At 35.0% G+C, this 23,308-nt stretch overlaps 1 protein-coding gene across 3 annotated transcripts in view; it reads left to right on the top strand.

Annotated features, from left to right (window-relative positions):
* Positions 1–16,125, top strand: part of MND1 (meiotic nuclear divisions 1) — a 59,914-nt gene extending 43,789 nt beyond the window's left edge. For all 3 annotated transcript variants that reach the window (XM_072975411.1, XM_072975414.1, XM_072975423.1), the window contains exons 7-8: positions 10,954–10,998; positions 15,883–16,125. In XM_072975411.1, the coding sequence (XP_072831512.1) occupies positions 10,954–10,998; positions 15,883–15,989 (152 nt within the window). In that variant the 3' untranslated portion in view covers positions 15,990–16,125. The remainder of the gene's footprint in view (positions 1–10,953; positions 10,999–15,882) is intronic.
* The last annotated feature ends 7,183 nt before the right edge of the window (positions 16,126–23,308 follow it).

The following is a 23,308-nucleotide window of genomic DNA, read 5'->3' as shown; positions in this document are numbered from 1 at the left end:
AAAATGGAGACAGAACCCCCTGAGCCCTTTTCTGTGAATTAAGTATTTGGGAGACATGTTAACTCTTTTGTGCTGCCTGCAGATTCTTTTCATTTATTATTTTCTTGCAGAAGAAAGTGCTAACCAAGTCTGCTACAGAATTAACCACTTTAATCTATTTTAAAGTTTTAACTAGTATCAAATGACCCTTAGTGAACACAAGCACATCAAAGCAACAGGACACAAGGTATGAATTCACTACTAGGAAGCTAGGCCTGCTCATGATTTACCTTCAAAAGGAAACACGTACTGTGTGTTAAAGAGGACATCGGATGTTATGTGTCTTATCTAGAGCAGCTTCTCGTGAAAGACTGTTTTAAGAACAATTTTCTTACCCAGATTTAATACCTTCAGATGATTTATTTTCAGAATCAGCATGGCTGTGCCCTGTAGCAGTTCCTCATGAAAATTACGTTTTCACAGTAACCAAATATGATCTTTCATTTATTACTTTTACTTGGTTCTACATTCCTTCCTGATTTTAGTTTTGTGCAATTCTTGGACTTTCTCCTTGAAGTACCAACTCTTTGCTTCCCTGTCTCATTCTCTTTCCTATCCAGTCTTAGCCATACCTAGTCAAGGCTTCTGCTTTTTCACCCTGTGGTCTTCATTGGGTTGTCACAGCTCTTTCCCTGGGCAGATGACCCTGACTGATATCACCTCGACTTGTGACCTCCCATTTTTACAGTCCTTTTCATGATTTTGATTACATCTGTCCACTCAAGAATGACTAAAACTCTTATTTAGGCTTAGAAAACTATTCTGACCTATGCTGATGCTGATCATAAGCCAGTGGAGCATCTTGAGTTGCTGAAAATCAAGACAGAGAATTAGGCCAGACTGACTCATGAAGTGGGAAAACTTGTTTCAGGCACATAATTTCCAGTATTGCCATTTCTTGTACCTCTGAATCAAGCAGCAATCTTGGCAAGTGCATCACCTGTTAGAAAGGTAATCAAACTTGAAGAAAGAAGTTTCAGGGTATATTAAAGATGATGGGTTTTCTGGAGAGTAGAATAACATAGTTGAGATGGAAGTTGCAACTATAATTTTATAGTGATTGCCTGAATTCTCTCCATCTTAACCCTTGAATTAAAAAATTCATAATTTATTTCTCAACCCAAGGAAAACATGCCAATGTGAATGAGTATTATGCAGGGTATGAGGTCTAAGTGAATGAGAAGTTTTCTGGTTTTCAGTGAAGAGACTATCTTTCTTCATCAACATCAAACCTAAATTATCTTTTAGTATTTATTTATGCAGCCACATAAGAATGGATCTGTATTTGGGTTGTATAGAATTTGTAATCATGAATCTATTACAAATATATTAATTTTTTACATTTTCACATTGTACGTTTCTGATCTTAATGGGAAATGAAAGGATAAGAGTCCTTCCTTCCTAGTTTTGTGCTATTATTTTTTATTTCATTAAAAAATCTTCTATAGAATACATTAATTATAGAAAATTATAGCATATTTAATAGACAGTAGATATGTAGGATAATTACATTATTCCATAAATAAATTTTAAGAGTCTCATGTTCTACCAACCAAGCCAGTTGAGCCATAAATATATTTTAGATGTGAAGGTAGGATATCTTTTTCTGTAGAATGTTACCAAACTACAGTGAAAAGAAAAAAAGACTGGCAAAGCCTATATACCTGTAGAAAGAATTTTTAAGCTAACTTCAGTTCATATTTTTATAGAGAAATGTTTAATTTCTTGGCTTTTAAAATTCAGAACAGCTAACAAGTGAAACTTTATATGTGGAGCTTTTACTTTCAGCCAAAATAGAGTAATAATGTACTGAATTTATCCCCCCACATAAAAACAAACAATATACGAAGTGACGGTTTTCAAGACACTTGATATCAGACCACAAAGGAAAGTGATTCCTAGAGAAAGGAAACAGACAAAGTAAGCCTCACATTGTCCCAGGTTATTCTGTTGAGTTTCCTGGCTGCAGCACAAAGAAGGAGAACCTAGGCAGAGCCCTGCAGACTCCCTGAGTCGAGGAGATGGAACTGAGATTAGGGAGACCAACAGCATACTAGAGGGGAACGAGTAACACAAAGAGAACCATGGATATCTAGAGAGGGTTCCTCTCAAGTAGTTGATGCATGCATATGAGGAATAGACCCAAAGCTGAAGAAAAAACAATCTCAAAGGATTGAAGGAACAGTGCCAGGCACTCACACAGGAGCAGAAGTAGTGTCTGCTCTCACCAGCCAGATTAGCAAAATTTATAATTCATAAGGCATTGGGTAGAGTACTCAAGAAGATCTTGCCTCAGTAGAAGGGAGTAGTTAGCCCTCAACTGAGCTTTGCTCTCAACCCACCTAACAAGCCATAAGGACAAGTCTTGAAAGGATCAAACTTGTACAATACCCTAAATTCATTCATAACAGAGCTCAATAATTTTTGTAGGAGTACAAAAATATCCAGCACCCAGCAAGAAAATATTCATGTCTGGCATACAATGAAAGATCACCAAGTATGCAAAGAAGTAGGGAAAACATTACCCTTAATGAGGAGAATAATCAAACCTTCAATGAAAACTGACCCAGAATTAACACAGATAGTAGAATTAGAAGACTAGAACATTAAAAGTTACTATAAATGTACTTTGTATGTTCAGAACGTTAAGTAGAAACATTGAAGATATAAAAAAGACCCAAGTCAAACTTCTGGAGATGAACACTGTGGTGTCTGGAAAGAAAAATACACTGGATTGGGTTAACAGCAGATTGAGCTTCTGCAGAAAAGATTAGTGTATTTGAAGACATAGCAATAGAAACTATTCAAAATGAAACTCAGGGAAAAATAATTTAATGAAATTAGCCTCTGTGAGTTATAGGACAACTTCAAGTGACCTAATGTATGTGTAATTACAGTCCCAAAAGGAGTATATTTAGAGGGTGGGGCCAGGGCAGGGGGTGTTTCAGACCAGAAAAATATCTGAAGAAATAAATATCAGAAGAAATAAAGGTGTAAATTTTTTTAAATTTGATTAAACCCACAGATTCAAGAAATTTAAATATGTAAGTAGTAAATATCAGTGATCTCTGTATCACTAAATCTAGAGAACTTTTTTAAGCTTTACCTTGACTTACCCTAAATCCCTTTTCCCGATGAGATTATTGTTTTTAAAATGTACTTTCTGGTAATGAAGGGTTTCATAGGATTTGGCTATCATGTTATTGCAGAACAGATTATACTGGATTAAAGGATTATGAGTTTCACAAATTGATTTTAATAGGATTTGGTTCTTAATAATGTGGCTGTAACACCCGTATAATAACAGTCAGGCTTATCTCTAAGTCTGTCATGGCTTATTTTGAAACTTTTTTTTCTGCTGATAATAGCTATAACCCTTATGTTTGTGTAGACATGATTATGTATTCTCTCTCATTTCTCAATAATTCTTGCAGGAAATATTTATATTTCATCATGCCAGTTGAATTACTGATGTCATTAAACAAGTATTAGCAAGATTAGTTGCAAATATCCAAGAAATGAGAAGTAAAAGAAATAATTTATTAAAAAAATAAATTTTTAACTACTCTAATCATTACTTAAGTGAGAAAATAAGTTGTAGTAAAACCTGAATTCTCACATTAAAGGATTTGGAAAGTAAGTCTTATAAGTACTTAAGAAATTTTCTTAGAAATAAATGCCCAGATGACAGTGAAAATGATGGAGTAAGGACCTTTGGAAATTTACCCTTTCATGAAAACTAGCAAAAATTGTTACAACTTTTCCAGAATTCTAGAAACTAACCAAAGATTTGCCTATTCAAGACAGATGACTTCTGCAAGAAGAGTGAGCTTTGTGTTGTTTAATTTGCTCTAGTTTTATCGCCTACCCTCCCCCTCAGCAGTCAGCCCTGCATTCTTGGTATCAGAGGGAGTAGGATAGAACTGGAGCTCTTTAAGATCCTCATTCCCAAGGAATTGTCATTATTTGGCATCTTTGGTGGTTCCCTAAAAGCCACTAATAGAAACAATTGTCTTTTTTTGACCTGGCTTGGAGTATGCTCATCACTAACAGCCTCTTCCTGGGGACCGTTTGTCTAAAACAATTACAGGCAAGACTTTAACTTCACAACTGTCTTAGGTGATGAATAACAGTTAAGGAAAAGAGTAGACTAACTAAAAAGCTTAAAAGGAGAGACCAAAGGAGATGTTCATTGGTGCCTTGAAAAGAAACATATTCCTGGAAATCTAGAATGCCACTTACATGCATAGCGCTGTGTACATTCTCAGGAAAGACCTGAGAAGGTCCTAATCTCCTACCACTAGCTGACCTTGACAATCTGTGCAAGAAGGAAGTGAAGGCTAGAGCAGAGTTGTAAACTGACTAGCTGGGTATTCTTGAAACATGCCTTAGCACATACAAAGACACACACACACAACCTCTCACCAAAGACTTGGAGATTTAATCCAGGTGTTTAAGGTACTGTTCAATTATTAGCTGACAAGTAAGCAAACTGACTACAGACTTCAGTAGCCACACATAATAAATATAGACTCTGCAGAATTAGTTCAGTAAATCATTAAATAAACAATAACTACAACAAGTAGCAACAACACTAACCCTGGGAAGAATCTGATTTCCAGAATTGCAACATTATATTATTTTAAATGTTCAATTTTCAATAAAAAAACAATTACAAGACATACAAAGAGACAAGAAAACGTGGCTCATGCATGATTTTGGACTTGCTAGACAGAGACTTTAAATCAGCTATTTTAAATATGTTGAAAGTGCTAAGGAAAAACATGTCTAAGAAACTAAAGGAAAGTCTGAGAATGATATCTCATGTAATAGAGAATATTAATAAAGAGATAGAAATTATTAAGAAGGAACCAAATAGAAATTCTGAAAACTATGATAACTGAAGGGAAAAATTCACTGGAGGGATTAACAGCAGTTTGAGCAGGCAAGAGAAAGAATCAGTAACTCAAGGATAGTTCAATTGAGTTAATCCAGTCTGAGGAACAGAAATCAAAAAGAGTGAAGAAACATTCACAGTGTCTCAGAGACCTATGGTATGGCATCAACAGTGTCACATACTCATAATGGAAATCACAGAAGTTGAGAAGAGAGAAAGAGGGCAAAAGAATAAGGGCTGAAAACATCCCAAATTCGATGAAGAACTTTACACATTCAAAAAGCTTAACAAACTCCATTTAGGACAGCCTCAAAGAGATCTACACAGAGACGCATCATAATCAAACTGTCAAAAGATAAACAGAATATTGAAAGCAGCAAGAAACAACTCATCATATAGAAGGGCTCTTCAGTCAGATTAACAACTTGATTTTTATTAGAAGCCTGTAGAGGCCAGAAACATTGGAATGACATATTCAAAGTGCTGAAAGAAAAAACTGTCAACCAAGAATTCTGTATCTAGAAATATTTTCCTTAAAAACTGAAGGACAAAGTAAGATATTCCCAGATAAATAACTGAAAGAGTTTGTCACTAGTAGACCTACCTTTTAAAAAAAAAAAAGGAAGTTCTTCTCATTGAAGTGAAAGGACACTAGACAGTAACTTGATCAACATGAAGAAATAAAGCAAACTAGATTTACACAAGTAAATCTAAAGCACAGCACATGTGTATTTTTGTTCCTATCTTGTGTTCTCTTATCTGATTTGAAATACAGCTCCATAAAGCGATAATGATAAACATGTTGGGCACACAATGTATATAGTATAATTTGTGACAATAACAGTATAAAACTGAGGAGGAGAATGGAGCTATGTAGGAGGAAAATTTTTGTATACTCTTGAAATTAATTTGGTATTCTAATTAGAGTGTTATAAAATAAGATGTTAATAGTAGTCCCCAGGGCAACCACTAGAAAATTACCCAAAAATATTTGGTAAAAGAAATTAGAGAATTAAAATGATATGCTAAAAATATTCATTTAACATAAAATAAAGCAATTGTGGAGGAATTAAGAAGCAAAAATTCATATGACATATAAAAAACACAGCAAATGGCAGATGTAAATCCTACTTTATCAGTAATTACATTAAATGTAAATGGATTAAAGTCCAATTAGTAGGCAGGGATTGACAGAATAGATTAAAAATACATAAGCTAACTACATACTTTACAGAAGACTCACATTTGACTCAAAGACACAAATATGGTGAAAGTAAAGGCTGGAAAAAGATATTTCGTGAAAACAATAACCAAAGGTGAGCTAGAGTGACTAAACCAGTACTAAAGAAAATAGACTAAGAGAAAAATTGTTACTATAGACAAAGAAGTACAGTTTATAAATATAATGTTAGAGGTCAACTCTTCAGGAAGATATGACAATTATAAACATATATACACTTAACAATAGAGAACCAAAATATGTAAAATAAAAACCAAAAGAACTGAAGGGATAGACAGTTCAACAATAATTGTTTAAAATTTCAGTAATCCATTTTGAATAAACAGTGGAGCAATCAGATGGAACATAAGCAAGGAATTAGAGCACTTAATGCTATAAACCAACTGAATCTAACACGCATCTATAGAACACTTCACTCAACAATAGCAGAAAACACATTCTTCTCAAGTACACATGAAATATTCAAGAATAGACCATATGTTAAGCCTAAGCAAGTCTCAGTAAATGGATTGATAATACAAAGTATATTTTCTGATGACAATGGAATATTATAAGGTAAATAACAGGAGGAAATGTGGGAAATCCACAAATATGTTGAAATTAATCAACACTCCTGAAAAAGGATGGCTCAAAGAAAATCATAATGGAAATTAGGAAATACTGTGAAATAGTGAAGATTAAAACGTATGAAAACTTACTGGATGCATGAAGGCATTGTTCAATGAGAAATTTATTAACATTTTAATGCCTGTGTTAAAAAAATAGAGAAAGCTCTCAAATAAATAACCTAGCCTTCCACCTTAAGAAACTAGAAAGAGAAGAGCAAACTAAACCCAAGGCAAGTATAAGGAAGAAACTAAAATGACTAGAACAGAAATAAGAGAAATAGAGAAGAAACAGGAGAAAATCAATGAAACCAAAAGTTGGTTCTTTTTTTTTCCAGTTTTCAGTTTTATTAAGTAGAATTGTTATAATTTGACTGCACATATACAATATATTACATGTAAATACATATATTACAATATACTGCACATTTTTTTAGTTTGCATATATGTACTGATCATTGTTTCTAAGAACAGTTTAGACCTTTAGCTTTTTAAACTTACATAGTTATCAAAGGAGTAAAGCCAATCACAAAATAAGAATCAACAGAATGCCGTAATCCAGTTGTAAAGAACAGTCATATGTGCTTACACATATTCAAGAAATCCATCATCTAAGTTATAAATAATAGTTCATTTATTTGTTTGTTTTTAAGATTCCACATACGAATGATATAATAGGGCATTTTTCTTTCTCTTTCTGGCTCATTTAGAATGACCAAAAGTTGGTTCTTTAAGCAGATCAAAAAAATTGATCTTTAGCTAGACTGATCAAGAAAAAAGGAAGATTCAGATTACTAAGATCAGGAATGAAAGAGAAGGATCATTATTGACCTAACAGATAGAAAAATGATCATAAAGGAATACTGTGAGCAGTTAGTTGTACGTCAATAAATTTGATAAGCTATATGAAATGAATAAATTTCTAGAAACATACAAACTACCAAAACTATCTCAGGCATAAATGAACTATCTAAATAGATATATAACATGTTAAGAGATTGAGTTAGAAATTTAAAAACTTCTTACAATGAAAAGCCAAGCCTACACTGGTGAATTCTACCCATTTAAAGAAATAACTTCTCAATGAAAAAAAAAAAAAAGGAGAAAACACTTCCTAACACATTTTTTGAAGTCAGTATTACCCTGATACCAGAACCAAAGATGGCGTAAGAAAAGAAAACTATAGTTAAGTATTGCTTATAAATGCAGATGTAAGAATTCTACAAATTGCTACACAATACTAGCAAATCAAATCCAGCAGTATGTAAAAAGGATTATACACCATGATTAAATGATATTTATCTCAGGGATGCAAACATTGTTTCAACATAGACAAAAATCAGCCAATCTAATCAATGGATTTACAGAACAAAGGTGGGGAGAAACCCCAGATGGTCTTAATAGACAAAAATTTTTTGATAAAGTCCAACACCCTTTTATTATAAAAACACTCAACAAACTAGGAATAGAAGTGAACTTTCTCAATCTAATAAAAGAGTATCTGGAAAAAAAAAATGCACAGCTAACATGGTAAAAGGCTGTATGCTTTCCCCAAGGATGTCCACTGTCACCACATCTATTCAACATTGTACTGGAAGTTCAAGCCAGGGCAGTTAGGCAAGAAAGAAATAAAAAGAATCCATACTGAAAAGAAAAAAGTAAAACCACCTCTGTTTGCATTTGACCTGATCTTAGATACATAGCCCTAAACAATCCACAAAACAACAACAAAGTACAAATATTAGACCTAATAAATGAGGTCAGCAGATTGCAAGCTCAATCCATATGCAAAAATCACTTGTACAGTATGTAGTATCAATGAACAGTCTGAAAATGAAGGGAAAAAATCTATCAAAATGAATAAATACTTGTAATAAAAGTAATCAAAGAAGTACAAGATTTGTACTGAAAGCTGCAAAACACTGAATGAAATTAAAGACTTATCTAGATAGAAAAGTATCCTGAGTTCATAAATTGAAAGACTTAACTAATGTTAAGGTGGAAATATTCCCCAAATTGATCTATAGATTAAATGTAAAACCTATTGAAATTCTAATTGCTTTTTTGGCAGAAACTGATGCTAATCCTAAAATTCATATGAAATTGCAAGGGACCCATAACAGCCAAAAGAATCTTGGGGGAAAAAAGAGTAGGAAGACTCAAATTACCCAATTTTAAAACTTACTACAAGTTTAGAATAGTCAAGGCAATGTGGTACAGGTATAAGAACAGACATATAGGTTAATGGAATAGACTTGAGAGTCCAGAAGCAAGGTTTTGAACCAAAGTGCCAAGACCATCAATCAGTACTCTTTTTATTTCTTTAATGGAGGTACTAGGGATGAACCAAGGACCTCAATCGTATTCAGCATACACTCTACCACTGAGCTACTACTCTCCCCTATTTATTTTTTAAATTATTATTTTCTTTTTCTTTTTCATTTATTTTTAATGGGGATACTGGGGATTGAACCCAGGACGTCATGCATGCTAAGCAAGTGCTCTACCACTGAACTATACCCCCACTCCTGAGACTATCAATCAGGACAGAATAGTGTTTTCAGCTAATGGTGCTGGGCGCAACTGGTTATCCACATGCAAATGAATCAGTCTGACCTCCCACCTCACGCTATATATGAAAGTTAACTCAAGAGGATCAAAGACCTAAATGTAAGAGCTAAAACTATAAAACTCTCAGAAGAAAACATAGATGTGTATCTCTGTATCCTTGGTTTAGGCAACAATTTCTTGGATATGACATCAAAAGCTTGAGCAACCAAAAAAGTAGATACATTTGACTTCATCAAAATTAACAACTTTGTATGTCAAAGTACATTGTCAGGAAAGTGAAAAGAAAACCCACAGAATGAGAGAAAATAGTTGCAAATCCTGTGTATGACAAGTGTCCAATATCCAAACCATATATTTTTAAAAATTCTCATGACTCAACAATTTAAAAAATGTAAGTATAGGCAAAGGATTTGAATAGACATTTTTCCAAGGAAAATAAATGGCCAATAAGCATATGGAAAGATGCTCAACATCATCATTAGGGAAATGTAATTTATTTATTCCCCAAAATGTTGTACATATAGTTACCATTTGAACCAGCAATTCCACTCCTAGGTATATACCCAAAAGAATTGAAAACATGTTCACACAAAAATTATTAAATTGTTCATATTAGTAATATTAGCCCATGTCCATCAGCTGATGAGTGACTAAATGAATTGTGGTATAGCCATTCAATGAAATATTATTTAGCAACAAAAAGGAATGAAGTATTGATACATGCTACAGTTGATAAACCTTGAAAACTTTGTGCTAAGTGAAAAGAAGCCAGACATAAATGATTTAATTTATATGAAATGTCCAGAATAAGGAAATTCATAAAAGCAAAGTAGGTAAATGGTCTTCAGGGGCTGGGGGAAGGGGGAATGTGGACTGACTCCTAATGGGTGTAGGATTTCCTTTTGGGTGATGAAAATTTTCTGGAATTAAGTAATGGTAATGGTTGTACAAACTTGTAAATATACAAAACCCTACTGAATTTTCACTTGAATATGGTGATTTCTGTGATATATAAATTTCAATAAATAAATAACTACTATGGTGATAAATAATATTTGTGCCTTGTTGATCATGGCATTATTGTATGCTGTATAGATTAACTTGAAAAACATGATATAGATACATTTAATAGCAGGATGTATAATTAAATTTTTAAATTAAAGTAAATATTTCCTTCTACAGGGCTACTGTATGACCATTAAAATTTTATTGTCAGGTTTATTGTGGTCTAAAATATACATAAACTAAAATGCTTATCATTAAACACATTATTTTATCCTTTCTTGGTGTTGTAAATTGAGAAACATCTCAGTTAAACATATGTTGTCTTTAAAGGAGCAAGTGCAGTAGCAATGGACATTTAGGAAAGGGAAATTGTTCACGTTGACTTTCTTTTCATGACGAATATGACTGCAGCTATCTAAAATTTCCCTGGGAAGCTGAGCAGGTTTGTGAGATACAGTATCACTATTTGAGCTTTTTTCCCAAAGCCATTTTGTATGTATAACCTTTGTTTATATATTTTTTAAAAAGAATCTATACATAGATGAAGATTATTTTGTGTGTGCGTGGGTATATATATATATATTTTTTTTTTTCAGGTCAAGCAAATATACTGGCTAAAGAAGCTGCTAACAGATGGACTGGTATGTATCACAGGGCACTGGTAAACTGGTCAGACTCTTCCACACTTACTATGATATGAAGTGTAGAAGCTATTGTGCCTAGTTTTGTTCAAGAAAAGACATTTCTGGAAATGTATGTATTAATCAAGTTTTTATATATTAACTCACTTTAGTAACTTAAGGTTTTTTTTCTTTAATCTTATTATGAGTCATTTTGTAAATTTAAGACATTTTTTAAAACCAATGATTTTGTCCAGTTTAAGTTTTGTGTAACTTTTCCCAGATAAATGGCTTGGGTTGATCCCTTAACCTTCGTGTATATTAATACAAGATACAAATTCAAGAGTGTATCCTAAAGATTGGTCTTCTTGCTTATAATAAGCCAACATTTGTTGAGGGCTGACTGTAAGCCAGGCATCGTAAAGTGTGTCCATGGTGTGTTCTCATTTTATCCCCACAACAGTCTTGTGAGGTGGATAGGATTATCATCCCTAATTTTAGAGATGAAACTGAGGCCACTAGGAGCCCACAGTCACACAGGTGCTGGGCAGTGGGACAGGGATTCAATTTCACCGTCCAAGCTCTTGCCCAGTGCATGATATGCTCTTCTCTGTGTACCTGCTTTCATGTCAACGCCTCTTTAATCCACTTACCAATAGATATACCCTCTGGTCTATGTCAGGATATTTTAAGAAATGGGAATTAATAAGGCTTTATCTATGTGTCTTAAAGTTTAGAAGAAAGTTAATAAATAATAACTGTAGAGAATTATATACAAGCATGATTATGACTGTTAAAACCTGTCTGGAAGTTACACTGGTGTTTTTCCAGTATTTAATTATAAGATAGTGGTAATTGGACTTTTCCACCTGGTAAGTCTTTAGTGCCCTCACACGTGTTACTCATCTTTGTGTTTCTGTGGGAGAGCGTGGGTAAGATTACATCGACAAAGAGAGGCACAAAGCTTGAGGTGGCTGCCTGAAGTCAAAGGTGACTAGTCACTGGAGGAACAGGGATTCGAGCCAGGTTTCCCTGATTCCATGTCCAGGCCTCTGTGTTTCACAGAAAGCTTAAGAATCATTTCTCCTTGTCTGTTTTAGAATTAGGTAGACTGATAAAATCAATGTAGCTGGCCTTTGGTTCCTATACAGTTACAATCTTATTTATTACAAAGCTATTTCCTACATAATGTAGTGCTTTAGTGATAGGAGCAGAGGAGGGTAAAAGCAGCAAACTTAACATTGAACAAAAGAAGATAGTGAAACGTGTGTCCCGTAAAATGTGAGTAAATAATAAATACAGTGATGTATAGGTTTGAGTAATACAAAATTTGAGTGAGAAAAGTGACAAGTGAATTTTTAGGTTAAAAATAAGACAAGAGGAAGTACTGAGAGTATAGCTCAGTGGTGCTTAGCATGCACGAGGTCCTGGGTTCAATCCCGAGTCCCTCCAGTAAAAAACAAAACAAAAAAAGACGAGAGTCACAAAGTGATTTCCCCCAATGAATAAGGCAGCTAAGCAAACAGTAGGAACCGGCAGCCTGTGTAGATGGTGGGAGGAGCTTGGCTTTGAACAGAATCCAGGTTGTGCTCCTTATTTGCTACGTGACTTACTGAACTTCTCTGAGCCTGCTTCCTCATCTGTTCAGTGTGGATAATATCTACCTCACATTTTGGGAGGATTAAATAAGACGGTTTGTAAGCCCTTGAGCACACCATTAGACACAGATAAACAAATATTCCCCTTTTCCCTTTCTCTTCAAAAAAATCATTTCATGTTTTCCAGTTGGTCATAAACTTCAAAAATTATAATTTAAAAAATGTGAACAACTTTTTTCCCCTTGTGTTATTAGCTGAGAAAGAACCTGAATCTTTTTAAATCATGTAGGAAGGATATTTTTAGGACAGCAGAAACAGCTAAGAACCATCTTTCCATTTGAAGAGGGAGGGTATAGCTCAAGTGGTAGAGCATGTGCTTAGCATGCACGAGGTCCTGGGTTCAATCCCCAGTACCTCCTCTAAAAATAAATCAATAAATAAACCTAATTACCTCCCTCCCTCTCAAAAAAAAAACTTAAAAAAATTTTTTGGGGGTTTACAGCTTGCTTACTCCTTCTAACATAAAAGTGTTATGCAAGAATCATGTAGTTAAAACAAATTACACCTCAGAATGCCTCTTCTTAAAACAACAAAGAGGAAGCATCAATAATACTTTAAACTAAAGATTGTTATATAATTATTAGTTAAGATTTGGTTTCTTTATACAGAAAAGCTCCCTAAAATATATTCTGAATCAAGCATATTAACTGTTTAGTAATTCAGTATTTCAGTTTTATAGAATGAGAAATTACCTAAGGGTATAACTAGAAATATCACATCTAAATGTTTTATGACATTAAATAACTTTAAATGTGATTTATCAAATTACATAAAACCTTGCCTAATAACTAAGACAGTGGAGTTTTTACGACTGTGTGAGAGGCATCTCAACGAACGAGGAGGGATAGATGTGTGGTCCTGACGTAGACTCATGAGTGTGCTACTGCCCATCCGATTCCTATATATATATGTATGCGTGTGTGTGTATATAGCTTGGGTATGATGTCATATAAATTAAGACAAATTCTACCAGTCTTCAGGTTGTTTCTTTAAAAACAAAAAAAGAACCTATTTTTTATCCATTTGCAAACATTTCCACATAATAGAAAAATTAATTGACAGGGATGAACTGTCAAGATTTTGGGCAACATTGTCTTGAAAGCAGACATCCAGTGGCCCAAGGAGATATTTAATCAGAGTCTTTTTGAATTGGTCCATTGAGCATTGTGTAGAGAAGCTTTTTATTTGTCTGTTCTTCATCTTTGAAGATTTATAATAAAATGTTTTCCTGCCCTCATATAAACCAGGAACTTCTTCCTGCAAAGCCTCTAGCCTTGCTCTGGTGCCTTGTTTTCTTCTCTCCTGATCCGGTTTGAAGTCCATTCCTCCAAGCTTCCTAGAGTGTTGCATGTGTCCTCTTATTTCCTGGAAATCCTTCTGTATTCTTGAGCCTATTCTGGAAGCTGTACACATAACCCTTGATGTTTTCTCTCTAACAGACATATGACTTTGGAATTGTTTAGAAATAAATTGATTTTTCTCTCTACTCTTGTGTCAGCTTGAAGGCATAGGCTCTTTATGTTCTGGAATTCCTGTAACACACTTAATACTTGTCTTATGTAGCAGTGGGCTCTCTATAAGTATTTGCTTCTGATTGTCAAGAATGCACAGGTTGTGCAGACACTAATAAAACTACACAGGTCGTTCTACAGTACCTCGCGCTATTAGTGTTCTCGCTTAGGGTCTTGTGGAAAGTAACGATTTAGTTTAGACTGTTACACGGATTTATTTTAGTGTCTGTTATTCCATAACACATTAATTAAAAGAAATGAGGATATTTTGTTAACATTATTCTACTTGATATAGTAGTATTCACCTTAGCAGTGAACTTCATTCCTAACATTTAGTTATCATTATCTGATAGGTGGAATTAAACTTTCTTTTAGAAAGTTTTTTTAAATGTTTTAAAAAGTGATCAAACTACATATATTAATTTCCTAAGAAATCATAACATTATACTTCAGACTAGGTGGCTCAAACAACAGAAATTAATTTTCTCACAGTTCTGGAGGCTGGAAGTCCAAGATCAAGGTGTAAGCAGGCTTGGTTTCTTCTGAGGCCTCTCTCCTTGGCTTGTAAGTGGTCACCGTCTCCTTGTGTCCTGACAGAGTCTTCTCTCTGCCTGCCCCCGGTGTCTCAGGGTGTCCACATTTCCTCTTCTTACAGAGACACCAGTCAGATTGGATTAGGACCCTTCCTAATAGGCTCGTTTTCACTAAATCACCTCTTTGAAGACCCAATTTCCAAATATAGTCACATTCTGAGGTAGTGGACTTAGGACTGCAACATACGATCAGGGGAGGTGACGCGATTCAGCCAATAACACTCCAGAAGAACCTGTTTTAACCCTTCATTCATCTCAACTAACACAGTGCTCAGCGTTTGATGGAATACTCTGAACCAGAAAACTGTATACCATTATTTTTCTCTATAATAATATTCATTATGAAGATGGTGAATGTACATTAAAGAGAACGTGTAAAATTAAAGAAAGCTCACCGTCATTCCCGTCCCCTGGGTGCAGCCGCTGTGAGCACGTTGGCACTGCCTCGTGTCCCTCACTGCCTGCGCGTAGTCACCCTTCCAGGGGGTTAGACATTCAGAGTGCTTCTATTTTTCCCTTTTGTTACACTGGGGTGAAGATTTGATCATAAATCTTTGTACACATTCTGTTTCATTTCCTTGGGATAAATCCCTTTAGGTAGATAAAACACTTTTTTCAGTGGCAAATGCAGTTTAAATTCCCCCCAGAGGACACGGAGGACACATCTGCTCCTCTCTTAGTCTTAAGAGAGGAGAACCCCTTCCCTCTTCCTCACCCCTTCGCCCTCCCACTGGCCTGACTGGGAGCCATTACTCTCAGTGGGGGAGGGAGGGGGTCTGGCCAGAATGCGTTCCTTTGGGGACCGGAGCAGCTCTGATCCCTGAGGTAATAGGCCTGCCTCTGCTGCAGAAATGTGGAGGAGGCGCCACTAACTTCTCCCCGTCTTTGGATTATTCTTTAAGTCAGCTATTCTTTAGCGGCAACTGATTCACTGAATTTTTAAATACGAGATCCATTTATTCAAAACACTCATTAAATATTTTCTTTCTTCTGAAATTAATTGCCATTACTCTTGAAAATACAGAAATCTCCTTATTTTGATACTTCTAGAAGTAAAATAAAAAAAAAACCTGTAGAATATATTTGAAATGTTTTATGATTATGTTTTTGATTCTCAAAAGTGTTTCTCCATTTTCTTTATAGATAACATATTTGCAATAAAATCTTGGGCCAAAAGAAAATTTGGGTTCGAAGAAAATAAAATTGATAAAAATTTTGGAATTCCAGAAGACTTTGACTACATAGACTGAACTGCTCAGTGTCGGTGGAGGATCTATGTACTTGTGAATATGTAACGTTTTTGTTACCCAGCTAAATGTACTGAATTATCATTTACCTGTAACTGTGTTTTTCATTTTATTAATTTTAAATAAAGTATAAAGTGTAGATGTTTTGCAGTCTTTGATCAGTTAAAAACAGGATGAGAGCCTCAGTGCTCATCAGAGTAGGAGAATGCATAGTAAAGCTGTCCACCTGTTGGGCTTACCAGTCATTTTTTTAGAGATCACAGCCATCATGACATGATAGCATTTTTTATTTTCATTCAAACATTAAATATTAAGAACTAAGGGTACCTTTGAAGGCTCTATTATACACATACATGCTAGGAAATAACTTCAAAAACCCTAATTGCTGCTTTACTATTTCTCAGTATTTAGTGGAAAATGTGTGTGAGTGATTCTCAACATACTGCATCATATTTACAAATTTTCCACAGAAAAAAATACAGAAAGTTGGTATTCTTCAAATTTAGAGTTAGATAGAATTCCTCAGATGTGAAAACTACTTTCTGTTGAATGTGTGATGCTTTTCTATTGTAAAGAGCAAGCATTTTGTCCTGATTTATGTACTTTTTATAAGATGATATAGTGGTGTCAGTATAGCACACATCACCAGCTAGAGTTCAGGAATTTTTTTTCAACTGCCTAAAAAAGAGTAGGTTAAAAATAATGTATGTCTCGTGTGTCTTTTTCTAGTTCAGCCTATGCGTTTAGAATATTTGCAGGCACTCCAAGACAAACGTAAAACAAAAATCAAAAGGGCGTAATGCCCTTTACACACATGCCTTAATTTTTTTTTTATATTGTCCAGTTTTGATATTCTTTTAAGTAACTTGAATGAGGTACTCCATGTGTCTGAAATGACCCAGATGGCATCCAGGCCATTTGTTAGTGAATCTGGCCTTTGTATTGCATGGGGTTGCTCCGGGCCTACTTCCTGGATGTGGGCGGGAACTTATTAGTCCAACTTTGTTTGTTCTTGAGGCCAATTTATGTTGCCTTAAGGCAACAGCTCTTCTCAGGAGAAAGTATTTGGTGTTAAGAGACAAAGGACAAAACATAAAAATAACCCATCGTAAGCCTTTCCCTAATACACTAATTGTGGGAATTCCAAAATTTCTCAGACCCAGTGTGCTATTTATTAGAAAAGATGCTTCCTTGAGAGAAGGTATGTGTGTTCTAAAAGGAAGCCATTTCTAGTGATCCCTAAAAGATTCTGTTTTATAAATATTCAGGCAGTGTCAAAAAGTTTTTTTGAATATTTTAGAGGCTAGCAAGAGAATGATTAAGTCTGTTCGTGAGTAGGCCAGAGGTTGTGGTACCCTCCTAAGCCAAAATTGTGCTGGTAGGGGTTTAACTAAACTGACTCTTTGGAAAGTGGGGTGGGGCTTGGTTTATAGTATTTGCCTATTTGTGTAGCGTAAATACTCCCAACATGGCCAGTTTCAGATTACCAACGTGGCGACAATGAGGGTTGGGAAAAGATGCTCAGTAGCGCACCATTAGACAGTATTTCTCCCATACAGGTGCAGTAGGTGTACATCTCAAAAACAGAGAAAATGGTAAAATATAAAATAATTACAGAGGGATGAGTTTTTAGTTTTAGTACCATTGTTTTTAATATGATACAGTTTATCGTAGTTTGTGTGATTTAATCTTAGTGATGGCAGTGTTTAACAGCTGGCTCCCTGTTACTTAACAGTTGGCTTGCCTACTCCAACACATCACCGTTCTTAATCTTTAAGAGCTGCGTTTGAGCTTGCTTTTCCCTGAAACTAGAGATGGTTAAGAAGCCCACGGGCATTGGTCCAGCCAAGCTCTAGGTAATCCTTAGTCCTGGATTCTGAGTACAACTAGGGTAGACATAGAGTCAAATTACTAGTGGTCTGAGATCAAATTTGATTCAGTACATGTTATAATTGATATTTCCAAATATTTAAATGAATTGTGAAGTTTAAGGGATATTTGAGAGCTGATTTCCATCTTAACCCATTCTTCACATGTAGTTATTTTTAAAATCTTACTATCTGTCCTATTTTTAAAGGATTCTGGGAGAGATTTTACAGTCTCCTAGTAGGTTTCACAGTTGTTCAGGGCCAGGTCAGATCACTGAAATGTCCTTTCTGAGGTTGGGCCAGGACCAAAACAATACATAGGAAGAACTGGACATGACTTTTCCTCTGATGTTTGCCACATCATTAGTCTAACAGGATTACAAAGTTCTTGGCCTGTCTCTGAAATAGATGTTATGATCCTAAATTTTATCAAGCAGTTCTCTCTAAACAACTAGGAAAGGAAATGAGTAGAGCTGGCAGCCAAGAAGCATGAACCATCCCAATAATTCTTGAGCAGAAAAGTCTAAACTGTAAACCCGATAATACTTTTTTTGTGTGAACATGATTGGAGTAAAATATAAAACATTTTCCAGCTAACGTGGCATCATTTGTAAGAGCAGTTACAATGTGACAGATGGTAGGAAGATGCTTTAAAATTGTACATAAACTCCCTTTCAGGGTGTGCTTCTTGAATACTGTCTATATACCTGGAGGAAAATGTACTGCATGATGAAATGGCCCTTTGTGATGAATTTATATTATACTTATACCAGCTTGATTTTTTAAAAATTATTTGTGAGAAGTAGAGGTCAGGTAATGTGGCTGTCTCTGGAAGTACTCATTGAATCTCAAGCCTAAAGATTTCTATTAACCAGGATTGGCAAACTGCCCCCCTGAGAGCCAAATCCAAGGCGTGTTTTTCACAGCCCTTGAGCTAAAAGTATCTTTTTACACTTTTTTAAAGGTAAAAATAGACGAGATTATGCAACAGAGGCTGTATGTGGCCTGCAAAGCCTGAAATATTTACTACCTGACCCTTTACAGAAAAAATTTGCCAGCTTCCAAAAGATCAAAACCTGACAGGCCATGGTCTAGATATGACCTGCGAGGTGTATTTTATTTTGCTCAGACTTTCATTGTTCATTTGCATTAGTTGCTAGCATGTCCACGTATAAAACGTCACATGCAAATTGAGATTTTCAGCTTCTTTTGGTAACAGTGATTTAGCAACCCGCATGGCAAGCTGCAAGCCCACGAGAGGTGAGCAGGCCTGGCCCAGCGGTGACTGGTTCCTTTCTGAGAGGGAAGCCTCCCAGCTTTCGTCTTCAAGTCACAGTTTTGTTCCAAAGTTGATAAACCAACTTGAGGTCAAACTTTAGTTTCAACTTTTCAAATTCCAGGAAAAAAATCTTGGTGCTATTTTTATTGTTGAGATTGTATTAAATGTATAAATTAACATAGAACTGGTAATCTTGATGATGATGAAACAAGTCTATTCAAGAGCAAAGGATGTCTTTCCATTTGCTCAAACATACTTTTGTGTTTTTCCAATAGTTTTACAGTTTACTTCACGTAGAATTTTCAGTTTTCTTAAGTGTATTCTCAAGTATTTTATTTTTTTGTTGTTGCCATTGTAAATGGAGTTTTCTCTTCCATCTTATTTTATTTATTTTATTGAAGTTTGGTCAGTTTACAATGGTGTTAATTTCTGGTGTACCATCTTATTTTCTAACCGGTTGTTATTTATGTATCTGAAGGCTATTGATTTAACATATTAACTTTACATCCTGCTATCTTCCTAAATTCTTTTTTGTTTGAGTTTGTTTTATAATTAATTCTCTTAAGTTTTCTAGGTATCCTATCATGTCATTTTCACATAGAAATAGTTTTAATTCTTCTAACTGTTACGCTTCTAATTGTTTTCTCTTATCTAATTGCATTGGCTAATACCACTCTTAAAACTGTAGTGGAGATAGAGAGCATCTTTGTCTTGTTTCTGACCTTAGTAGGGATACCTTTATAATTCTGCATTAAGGAGAATGTTGGCTTTTTAGAATATGTAATTGGTAATGTTAAGGAAGTATTAATCTAGAAGTATTTTCTCAAGAATTTGTGTAAGGAATGCTTCTTGAATTCATCAAAGGATCTTCCCCGTCTGTGTAGCTAAGCATATGATCTTTCTTTTAAAATCTGCTAATGTAAATGACATTACTACATTTCCTAATGCTCAATTATCCATACATTCCTGGCATACAACCTACTTGGTCATGGTGAATTACTCTCTTAATATGATGTTAGAGTTCATTAACAGTTTGTTTAGATTTTTTGCACCAATTTTCATAAGTGATTCTCATCTGTAATTTTTTCTTTATGTGCTATCTCTGTAGATTTGAGTATCAATGTTTTACCTGCTTCTTTAAAAAGATTTGGAAATTTTATTTCATTTCATTTGCTCTGAAACAATTTATGTAACACTGGGACTACCTAGTCTCCAGAGATACTTCACTATAATTTTAGCTAAGAATAAAAACAAAAATTGGATCATTCCATATATATGAATCAATGCTGTTTTGTTTTCCATTTAAAAATCTGACGTTCGTTCAGAAAGTGTGTTTTGCTTGCTATGTATTACCTCTTCGTAAAGATGGACTAAGATTGATAGACATTTGGTTTGTTTTCAGTTGCATGCTATTTCAGAAAATATTTTTAAAGACCATTTCCAAACATATCTGCTTGCACATTTATGGGTGTTCTGAAGATGAATCCCTTGACAAAAGAAAAGAATCCCTATTCATGAAGAAAGGATCTTCTAAAGAGAATATAAGAAACATAGGACAGAGCTGAATTTTACAGAAAAGAAGTTGAAGGGTAATGGCTTTGAGGGCTTTTTAAATTGCTTTTTCCATGGATTTTCTGAAATGAATTCTAAGTAATTCTTTATTAAAAAGATTTGTGAAAAATGAGCTGGGAGTCTATTATCAAAAACAGATTTGTAAAAATTGCTGCCTTTTAGCTGGAATGGATTTTTGTTTTTATTATTTATTTATTTTTAAATTGAAGTTTAGTCAGTTACAACGTGTCAGTTTCTGGTGTACAGCAGTGTCCCAGTGCTGTAGTTGGAATTTATTAATGAAAAAAATGTGTAATTAATGCTCAAGTGTCTTTAGGTTAAAGATTAGCTTTTAATAGTTAAATCCCAACTGCTTTCTGAAAAACCTCTCTAAAATGTACCTGACCAACTTGCAGACTGGGTTTGATGCAGAAAAAGGGCGAGTTATTTTGTAAGCCCAAACTTGGAAGGTGTCATGTTTCTCATAACATTTTGAAAAGTAACTATGGGAACTTTTTACAAATTTAAATTGAACAGATGTGTGACTTTTTTCTGTCCAGTTGTGGTTGTTACCGTTGTACTTCCTGCTTACGTGTTTCCTGTGTTATGAGAGCTTTGGAGACCCACACCTGGCATACAACCTGACTGAGTTTAACTTGCTTAGCAAGTTTCCATCCAAGCAGATTTGGTTTGATGCTGATGTCAACTGGAACAAATATTTTGCCTTTAAGGGCCCTAATACAATCAGTTTGTGTTTACAGGGACTGAAATGGTCTGCGTGTTTGTTTGTTTTTAACAGATAAAATACACTTTTAATGACAACAGTTTCCTTAGTGGATCCAGAAAGATAACGTCTTTTTTGAAACGGTGTCAACATTTTGACATAGCACACCTTCAGGGAATAAAGTATCTGGATATCAATATTATTTTGCATAACCATAACTGAGAGTATCTAAGAAGTTGCTTCACTTTTCTCCAATGTGGACAGAAGATTTAGAAGCAGTGACAGCCATGTTATATTGCAGTGTTAACTATGTTCTAATAAGATCATTTAACGAGTAAGGTGGTAATGTGGGAACTAAATATATTTTGAAGGGTCGGATGACCTTCTCTCTACTAGAAAAAGGCTCCTTGAGGGCATGTTAATTTTTCATCTCTGTAGGCCCCAGAGCACCTCACGAAGTATTTGGCACAAAAGAATTACAGCTTCATAATCTCCTGCCTCAAATAGATTCTCAGCATTGCTTATCAACATTTTTACTTAAAGCTGTAACTGGCCTTATTCCAGAAAGGCTGTAAAGCAGCTGTTACTTTCAGTCAGCTTTTCCTCTCAGTCCCGAAAACTATTTCAAACATTTACCACCCAGGCCTCTGTACTCAGCCCAACTTTCCTCAATTTTCTCTATTAAAAAAAAAAATTAAATTTGAGCTCTTCAATCATAAATTTCAACTCCCTAACCCCCCACCTCTAATTATTTCCACACCCATGCTTCTGTGGAGGCCAGCCTCTCTGCTATGCCCATGACCCAACTCCCTCCTGGCTGCTCCAAGACCTTCATCTTCCTTCTCTTCCTCTCCCTCCAGTGTCTTCCCTCTTCCTCTCTGCTGCCTGGTCTTTTGTCACACCCCTACAGTGTTTCATCAGACTACATTGCCAGACAGAGCAAAGTAACGTTCCTCCCCTTGTATTCTGACCCCCTAGGGCTCGGCCAGGTTGCTCAGGTTGATTTTTGAACATTTTATTCACATTCACTTTTTCTCCATTTATTAAAACATTTGAACATTCATTTACTAATCTCATATTTGCCAGGCATTATATTAGATGTTGATGATACGAAGATAAATGAGTTCTATGGTTCTTTCCTCAAAGAATTCCAATTAAGTGAAGGAGGCAGACACACAAACAGGGGATGAGAATACTGAAGAAAGCCAAGGCGAGGAGGCACAGAGTGTTAAACGCGAATGTGGAAGAGGCGCACCGCTCACCGACCTAGACCCACACTCCTTAGGGTTTAGATCCATAGACAGAAAACTGACTCTGGGTGAGTCCACCCCTGGAAATCACTCTCCCAATTCTTGATATTTGTTTAATAAATCCATAGTGGGAAGCACCATTATATTTTAATAAGTAAATAGTCATTTTTAAATAATACTAAGAAAAAAATATATATATATATATAATTTATTGCTATCCAAAATTTCTACAGACCATATGCTACTTTTTAATAAAGGGGGGAAATAACATATTTATAATTGCTTGTGTTTACTCACACACACAAAAAAACCCTGAAAGGATGCACAGGACACTTATTAGTCATGGTTATTTATGTGAAAGGGAGGAATTTTTCCTGTGCTTTTTATAAACTTTATTTTTGAACTATATTTTGCTTGTACAAAAAGTTGAATTACAACAAAGAAATCCTTAGAGGTCTTGGCACCATCTGGCCCCAGCTTTTCAATCTTATTTTCCACTTCTCTGCAACATGAAACAAATCAAGCTGGTCTTGTATCTTAATTAAAGAATCATGAGGATGCAAATTTTGCTCATCTGAGCCTTTCATCAGGCATGTCCTCTGTCTAAACCCTGTTTCTACAAGGTGCAGCTCAAATCCAGCATCCGTCAT

Source organism: Vicugna pacos, chromosome 2 (genome assembly GCF_048564905.1).
Source record: "Vicugna pacos chromosome 2, VicPac4, whole genome shotgun sequence".
In the NCBI taxonomy this organism is placed as follows: domain Eukaryota; kingdom Metazoa; phylum Chordata; class Mammalia; order Artiodactyla; family Camelidae; genus Vicugna; species Vicugna pacos.
This window is presented reverse-complemented; position numbering and strand designations above follow the sequence as displayed.